Source organism: Puma concolor, chromosome B4 (genome assembly GCF_028749965.1).
Source record: "Puma concolor isolate L17-30 chromosome B4, mPumCon1.1.hap2, whole genome shotgun sequence".
Taxonomy (NCBI): domain Eukaryota; kingdom Metazoa; phylum Chordata; class Mammalia; order Carnivora; family Felidae; genus Puma; species Puma concolor.
Window position 1 is genome coordinate 117,726,049 of NC_141673.1, and position 8,834 is coordinate 117,734,882.

General features: G+C 41.1%; 1 protein-coding gene across 1 annotated transcript in view; it reads left to right on the forward strand.

The window, feature by feature from the left end:
• ODAD2 (outer dynein arm docking complex subunit 2) overlaps nt 1-8,422 on the forward strand; it is a 180,470-nt gene extending 172,048 nt beyond the window's left edge. Inside the window, exon 23 of the mRNA XM_086715141.1 lies at nt 7,958-8,422. Coding sequence (XP_086571267.1) covers nt 7,958-8,078 — 121 coding nt within the window. The 3' untranslated portion in view covers nt 8,079-8,422. The remainder of the gene's footprint in view (nt 1-7,957) is intronic.
• The last annotated feature ends 412 nt before the right edge of the window (nt 8,423-8,834 follow it).

An 8,834-nucleotide genomic window follows, 5' to 3' on the forward strand; every position in this document is an offset into this window, starting at 1 on the left:
GACTTCAGAACTGGCGAAATAATCACCATGATAATGAATACCACTTATGGAGCTCTTACTTTGTACTGAGCATGGGTTTGTGTGATTCAAATGCATAACCTGTATGAAGCCAAGTGGCCTCATGGTCCAGTCCCGACATGGAAATGCAGTCAACACAAAAGCCTGGCAACCAAGTAGCAGTTGAAAGTAATTGTAATCCTAGTTTCACTCTTTCTTGAAAACAGCACAATCATGCACTTTTAAACTTATTTAAAATCCTCTTATCTTTTTTTATTCTCAGTACATCTGTTTCACCCTAAAGTTGCTCCTAAAATAACCCCCCTATAAGCTTTTCCCTCTCTCCACCTTCCTCCCTTCCTTCCCCACATGTTGTTTCTTTCTCTCCCACAAGGAATCCTCTGCCCTTTCTGGTGTGAATTCTCTCTGCCTGAGTTTTCCAGCTTTTCCTCTCATGCACTGCACACTTGGATCCGTACACGGCTCAGGGAGAACAGTTAGACAAAACAGGAAGAGGAGTATGGAAGAAGATCAAAGGATGTAAAGACAGGAAGAAGCTGTGAATAGAGGTGCTCAAACATTGTTTAAAGGTCTCTATGGGGCGCCTGGGTGGCTCAGTCGGTTGAGCGTCCGACTTCGGCTCAGGTCATGATCTCAGGGTCCGTGAGTTCAAGCCCCGCGTCGGGCTCTGTGCTGACAGCTCGGAGCCTGGAGCCTGTTTCAGATTCTGTGTCTCCCTCTCTCTCTGACACTCCCCTGTTCATGCTCTGTCTCTCTCTGTCTCAAAAATAAATAAATGTTAAAAAAAAAATTTAAAGGTCTCTATTATCTTCACAATAAGCCTCAGAGGCAGGTGATCCCATTAAACTTATGGGAACATAGGGTTTAGAGGTTCGGTAACCTGTCCAGTTAAGTGAAATGGAAGAGTCAGGATACAAAGCCAAGGAGCTCTGACCTCAAAACCCTTGACTACTGTTTGCCTTTTCTAGAAAGTGTCTAGTTCCCTGCTCAGATAGTCTGGGTTCACAGCTAGAACTCTATTTCACCTCTTCCCAGATTTGAAAAACAGCCACAACAGAATCTACTGGATGAGGGACCAAGGACCAGAGCAAAAGCAAGGCTGGCTGGCCTTGTGGGATAGGCATTAGGTGGGCTTGTTGGAGCTGGCAATCTGTGTTCCTCCAACTTCTTGAACAACTTATATAGGGAAGTTGGACGCAAGATTATCTGTACATCCCGTTTTCTTGTGGACCTCAAGCTTTTTAAGCATTTTTATATATTTTGAGAGAGAGCATATGCACAAGTGGAGGAGGGGCAGAGACAAAGGGAGGGAGAGAATCCCAAGCGGGCTTCACGCTGTCAGCACAGAGCCTAAAGCGGTGCTTGATCCCACAAACTGCGAGATCATGACTTGAGCCAACCAAGATCAAGAGTCAGACGCTTAACTGACCGAGCCCCAGAAATTAAGCTTTTAATGTAGCATCAGGCCTCCCTCTTCCAGGGCCCAGAAAAGCCTACACGTAACTGACATTCTTCATTATAATAATATGGCTGTAATAAAAAATTAATTTGGTAATAAAAATTGTTTATTAAAGTGATTAGGCTATTGGGAGAATTTAATGCTATATTTATAAAACAATGGAATCGATGAAGGGACTCATGAATTCTTTTGAATCATCTACTTGGGAGAAGGAGGGAGAAAATATGTTATGTAAAGGGAAATTATTAATAACTTTTCAAAATCCTCAAGAGATTATATAATTTACCAAAAAAATCATTGGAATGTTTTGTTTTGATTAAAGAACCAATTTAAAGTTTGGAAAGCAGAATTGAAAGAAAAATTGTTCCATCTGAGAATAGAGAAGTATCGATATCAGGCTTCCTTGGGGTCAGGACTGGGACGACTCTTGTTTATTGATTTAGTAATGATGCACAGGACCAAAATCTCCACATTTATAGCTATTACTCAATATTCAAGAGTGGTGGAGGGTTCCAGCAATGAAAGTAGACAGCTAAAATGTGTGAGTATGAAAAAAAAGTGATGGATGAAATTGTGTTAAGTACACATTTAGAGGAAATAGTCTAAGCTTCATATAGGTATATCTGCTTTAACAGCTTTCATATGATAGTAAGATGAGGCATAAGCAAATAGATAAATTGATAAAAATATGGCATTGTAGACCAAGAGTTAAAAGTTGCAAGCTAGGAAAGGGATTTAAGTGTAAGTTACAATACTGAGACATCTAAGCCAGTAACCGAGGAGAGCTGGCTACTGTGTTCTTCCTTCTCATTATTTTTCCACCAGTTCCTCTTTATGCAGAGAGAGAAAGAGAATAAGAATATAAGTTAAGTAAATGTGTTCATAGGTGTGTGTGTGTGTGTGTGTGTGTGTGTGTGTGTGTGTGTATGCACACATGTATGCACATATACAATTGCCTAATAATCCTATATTGACCTGTGTTCCCATGGTCACATCCTGGACCTGGATTATTGATCCTTTTTAATAATCAAGTCAACTTTATCTATAGAATCTTAAACTCCAGATAATCCATTCTCATACTCTAATGTCCTATTTTTCAACTTCTTCCTGAGCTTCAATGAGCTCAAACAGCACTAACACTGTTTTCTTACTTCACAGAGGTCTCCCTTCCTAATTCTTCCAGACATCAGTAGCCTTCTGTTTGTACTTCCCTCCCAACCCAGCTTGGATTATATAACTATTCAAATGAATTGCAGTCCCACAACCTATTTCCTCCAACTTACACCTCAGTTATTGAGTAATGCTGGAGAAAAACACTCAGTAATGCTGTTAAAACATAAACTGAGGCATGATTCAAACCAGGCAGCATAAAACTAAAAGTGGTTAGGAGAACTCCACTGCCAGGAGCTAAGGGAAGGTTTTCAATAAAGAAGATACAGAAGTAGGGGCGCCTGGGTGGCTCAGTCGGTTAAGCATCTGACTTCGGCTCAGGTCATGATCTCACAGTTTGTGAGTTCGACCCCCGCGTCAGGCTCTGTGCTGACAGCTCAGAGCCTGGAGCCTGCTTCAGATCCTGTCTCCCTCTCTCTCTGACCCTCTCCCACTCACACTCTGTCTTTGTCTGTCTCTCTCTCAAGAATAAATAAACATTAAAATTTTTTTTAAAAGATATAGAAGTAAAGCAAGGAAATTATTTGACTGGCTATAGCATAAGCAGTTGCCTTGTTTGGGAGAGCCTAGTTGGCTATTTGTGATTGATTGGCTTCAGGTTTCATTTTCTTAGACTCAAGTGTGTTGACTCTGGTTTAGGTTTTGGTTTGCTTATGCAGGCCACCAAAACATTAGAGCCACCTCATCTAATGGCCTCCTTATTTAATTACTTGAACAATGCAAAACTCCCAAGGCAGGAACTCCCCCACATGGCCCTGTTTCCCTTACTCAGAAGAGAATATTTCTTTCACTTAAATCTCAGAAGATTTGATCATGTCTTATTCCCTTTGTTTCTCTAGAATTTTGCCCCTTGTTGGTGAACTTCACAATTTAGGACATTACTCTGGATGCAGTGTTGCATTGATTGATTGCAGGCCAGGCAAGAGAGTGTGCAAGGACAGTGGGAACCTGCTGTAGGCTTTACAGGGGTGGTAACAATGGCAACAGAAGTGAATGACTTTGGAATAAGTGTAGGCAGTTGAATCACAAAGATACAATAATTGTAGGATGGAGTGCAGGGACGATGAGGTAGGAATGAGTGTAAGGTGAGGAAATTTCTGGTTTGAGAAACTAGGTGGTGATATCTTCACTGACACAGGAGAATACTGGGGAGGTGGGGGAACCTGGGTTTACACAGAAAAAAAAATTAGAAACTTCATCTATATATTAAGTTTGAGATAGTTGTGAGACTGCCTAGTGGAGATGTCTAAGAAGATGATATGAAGTGTGCTCTCCAGAAGAAGATTCTGAGGTGGAGGCATAAGTTGAGAAGATGGCTCCAGATAAATGATATTTGAAGGCAGATAGTGAAAGAGAAACCTTCAAGGGAGAGAAAACAGAAGATAAAAGAGGAATTTGTTCTAAGGAACTCTAACAGCTTATGGAGGGGAAGGGGAGAAAGAGCCATCACTGAAGAGCAAGAAGGTGAGGACAAATGGATACAAGGACAGTATGATATAAGAAGCCAATAGCATAGACCATTTTATTTATTTTTTTTTTAATTTTTTTTTTTAACATTTATTTATTTTTGAGACAGAGAGAGACAGAGCATGAATGGGGGAGGGGCAGAGAGAGAGGGAGACACAGAATCGGAAGCAGGCTCCGGCTCTGAGCCATCAGCCCAGAGCCTGACGCGGGGCTCGAACTCACGGGCCGCGAGATCGTGACCTGAGCCGAAGTCGGAGGCTCAACCGACTGAGCCACCCAGGCGCCCCAGCATAGACCATTTTAAAGAGGAGAAGATGGTTAGTTATATCAAACACTATTAAGGAGCTGAATAAGAGGAGTCAAAAATGTCTATTCTTTGCAAGATGAAAGTTTTTGATGACCTTGAGAGGGCTGTTTCAGTGGGGAGCTGAGGCAGAGGCCAACCTGGAGTAGATTGAATAGACTAGAGACAATGAATCCAGACAACTCTTTAAAGAAATCTGGCAATGAAGAGAAAAAAAGGAGTCAGTGTGGTGGTGGGGGCAGGGTAGTAGGGAGGTTAAAATATGGGGACATGGTTTAAATGATGATCGGAAGGAATCAGTAGAAGGGAGAGGTTAAAGATGGGTGACCCTGGACACAAGGGGCTGAAATGTGGTGAAGATCATGGACAACAAGGAGGTCAAGGACCTGAGAAGCCAAACATCTTTGAATACCTCAATTTGTTCAGAGTTTTCTCATCTACAACCTTCTAAATCTTTTACATTTTTTTTCTTTCTTATTTAAATCATTAATCCATGGGGCACCTGGGTGGCTCAGTCAGTTGAGCATCTGACTGTTGGTTTCAGCTCAGGTCATGATCTCATGGTTTGTGAGTTTGAGCCCTGCATTGGGCTCTGTGCTGACAGCTGCGAGGCCTGCCTGGGATTCTCTGTCTCCCTCTCTGCTCCTTTCCCACTTGCTTTCTAACTCTGTAAATAAATAAACAAACAAACAAACACTTAAAAAAATTTTTTAATGGGGCGCCTGGGTGCCTCAGTCAGTTAAGCATCTGACTTCAGCTCAGGTCATGATCTCACAGTTCACAAGTTCAAGCCCTGCATCGGGCTCTTTGCTGACAGCTCAGAGCCTGGAGCCTGTTTCAGATTCTGTGTCTCGCTCTCTCTCTGCCCCTCCCCTGCTTGCACTCTGTCTGTCTGTCTCTCTCTCTCTCAAAAACAAACTAGCATTTTTAAAAATGTATTTTTGAGAGAGAGAGAGAGAGACAGAGTATGAGTGGGGGAGGGGCAGAAAGTGAGAGGGAGACACAGGATCCAAAGCAAGCTCCAGGCTCTAAGCTGTCAGCACAGAACCCAAAGTGGGGCGGGGCTCGAACTCACAAGAGATAATGATCTGAGCCAAAGTTGGACGCTCAACTGGCTGAGCCACCCAGGCTCTCCAATAAAACATTTTTTTTAAAATAAATCAGTAATCTACCTGGACATGATGTTTATGTATGATATGAGATTACCATTTTCATTTTCTTCTATTTGGATAACTAGTTATCCTTGGGCCATTTGTTGAATGATTTAACCCCCAAACGTCCCTTGAATTCATTCTGGCCACCCTACCCCTCCATCCTGCTGTATTCAGTCCTCATCCTCTCTGGCCTGAAGCATCGCAGAACCCTTCCATTTCTTTTCTCTATAGTCCATGTTCTGTACAGTACCAGGAGAGTTATCTCTCTACAACACAAATGTGGCCATGCCACTCTCCTGATAAAAGTTTTTATATAACTTCTATTATTACCTGGGGAATAACAGCCAACCCCGAAGCCTGCCATATTTAAGATGTTTCATAATACTTTATGGTATTTCTTAGTTTATCAAGTCATCCCTATTTTCTGTCCTTATCAACGTTTATTTGTACTCACATACTACTGTGTAGAGAATATACAGCTCAGATTTTCAAGTCCTTTGTCAGAACTACTCACTGGAATCATAACTGATATATTTTTAAAGTTCTAACTCATTTATTTGACATTTATTTGGTATCTACTATGTATTAGACATGATATGGAATTATAAGTTTCAGAGTTTACAACCTAAAGAAGGACAGAAAACATTAATCCAAATATGTGTTTAAAAGAGAAGATGTACAGGTGCCTGGCTGGCTCAGTTGGAAGAGTATATGACTCTCGATCTCGGGGTTGTGAGTTTGAGCCCCACGTTGGGTGTGGAAATTACTTAAATAAATAAAAAACAAAACTTTAAGAATAAATGGGAAGATATTAGTAGGAGGCATTTGAGTAAACTGCTAGGAGAGTTCTGATGGGGAGAAATGCCATTTTATTTGATGGAAATCATGGAGGCTTTGTGGAAAAGTTAACTGGGTAATGAAAGATAGATAAAATTTAGAAAATCAGCCTTTTAGGTACAGGGATGGCATCAAGCAAGACAAAAGAAATGAGGAAGTGTGTGCCCTTGGAGATGGAGCAGGAGAAAGATGAATGGCTAGAAAGGTAAACTGAGGCCAGAGCACAAAAGTCCTTTGAAGGACAAGTTAACAGATTGGGCCCTAGTTATTTAGCACTGGGAGTTGGTGCAGTTAGGGGATTGACATAATTAGGTTGTGACATGATCCGATGGGTTGGAATGCAGAGAAATTAAACCTAAGGGTACGCACTAATAGTCTAGGCATGGTGTGCTATGGCTCCTTGGAGGCAGAAAAGCCAGAACGAATGCAACAGAAATTTTAAAGCAGAATTTATAGAGGTTAAATGACCAAACTAAGGAGGCAGTAACCGGTCCAGTTTGGCTCCAGAAAATAGCTATGGTGAGCATTTCATGAGAAATCCCTGCCTCTGGTGAAGCAGCACTTATAATTGCATTTGCCTAATGGAATTTTTTGTTCTTTCTTTCTTTCTTTCTTTCTTTCTTTCTTTCTTTCTTTCTTTCTTTCTTTCTTTCTTTTTGTGACTTTAAAAAACATTTAATATTTAAAGTTGCTTCCAAAGCCTAACTTTATGCCTTGAGATTAATGGTTTTATACTTGCTTCCCTTTCCCTCCTCCTCTTTTTTTTTCCATATATGAAGTTTATTGTCAAATTGGTTTCCATACAACACCCAGTGCTCATCCCAAAAGGTGCCCTCCTCAATACCCATCACCCACCCTCCGCTCCCTCCCACCCCCCATCAACCCTCAGTTTGTTCTCAGTTTTTAAGAGTCTCTTATGCTTTGGCTCTCTTCCACTCTAACCTCTTTTTTTTTTTTCCTCCCCCTCCCCCATGGGTTTCTGTTAAGTTTCTCAGGATCCACATAAGAGTGAAACCATATGGTATCTGTCTTTCTCTGTATGGCTTATTTCACTTAGCATCACACTCTCCAGTTCCATCCATGTTGCTACAAAAGGCCATATTTCATTCTTTCTCATTGCCACGTAGTACTCCATTGTGTATATAAACCACAATTTCTTTATCCATTCATCAGCTGATGGACATTTAGGCTCTTTCCATAGTTTGGCTATTGTTGAAAGGGCTGCTATAAACATTGGGGTACAAGTGCCCCTATGCATCAGTACTCCTGTATCCCTTGGATAAATTCCTAGCAGTGCTATTGCTGGGTCATAGGGTAGGTCTATTTTTAATCTTTTGAGGAACCTCCACACTGTTTTCCAGAATGGCTGCACCAATTTGCATTCCCACCAACAGTGCAAAAGGGTTCCCGTTTCTCCACATCCTCTCCAGCATCTATAGTCTCCTGATTTGTTCATTTTGGCCACTCTGACTGGTGTGAGGTGATATCTGAGTGTGGTTTTGATTTGTATTTCCCTGATGATCCCTCCTTCTCTTTTACATGTGACAGCTTCTGCTGGATATGGTTGGATCCACTGACCAGGACCTCCAGGAAGCCGCAGCTGGTTGTATATCCAACATCCGCAGACTGGCTCTTGCTACAGAAAAGGCAAGATACATTTGAAATGTGAACAACATTATAAGCTACCAAATTTTACATGACAGAGAACATAGCAGTCCCATGGCCAGGAAGCCTAGAACATTTATTAGCAAATCCTTTACAAACAGATAAATGTCTGGATGAAAAGACAGGAATTAAAAATAGCAAAGGGTGCTCTGCATCCAAAAACTGCATAGATATTTTTGTTCTATTTAACATTTTAGGGATATGCCATGTAATGAAATGTAAAGCCAATAAGTTTGTGATAATTTTCCAGGAATTGGAGAATATACGTATACGGTACATAAACCTATTTCAGTGAGATTTTTGTATTTGGGATGATTTTAATAAAAGGTATGGCCTTCCTGGTGTGCACTTTCACAGTCATTCCTGCATGTCTTTAGAATTCCCTTTCTGTTAAACCTATCTCACTGCCCCGTCATTATGGTGTTGTCTGTTTGATCACTTGCAACCCACGCGAGAGCTCTAGGGAGACGTGGTGATTTCACGAACTGTTATTAAACAGAATTTAGATTTGAGCAGCAGGACCTGAGAGAGCATCCTGAGGTCACTCCAGATTTCTCCTAAATACGATCAAACATCGGAGAAGATCATGTGTAACTGTCACCATACCAGATAATGCAAATCACAGAAACATAAGCAATGAGCAGGATTTTTACTTTGTGGCTTACAAAGCATAAACAATTATACGTTTTATTTCCCTCATAGGACTGACCAACACTTCTATTGAAGAATTAATTTACACTGCTGTAAGGATACTGTTACT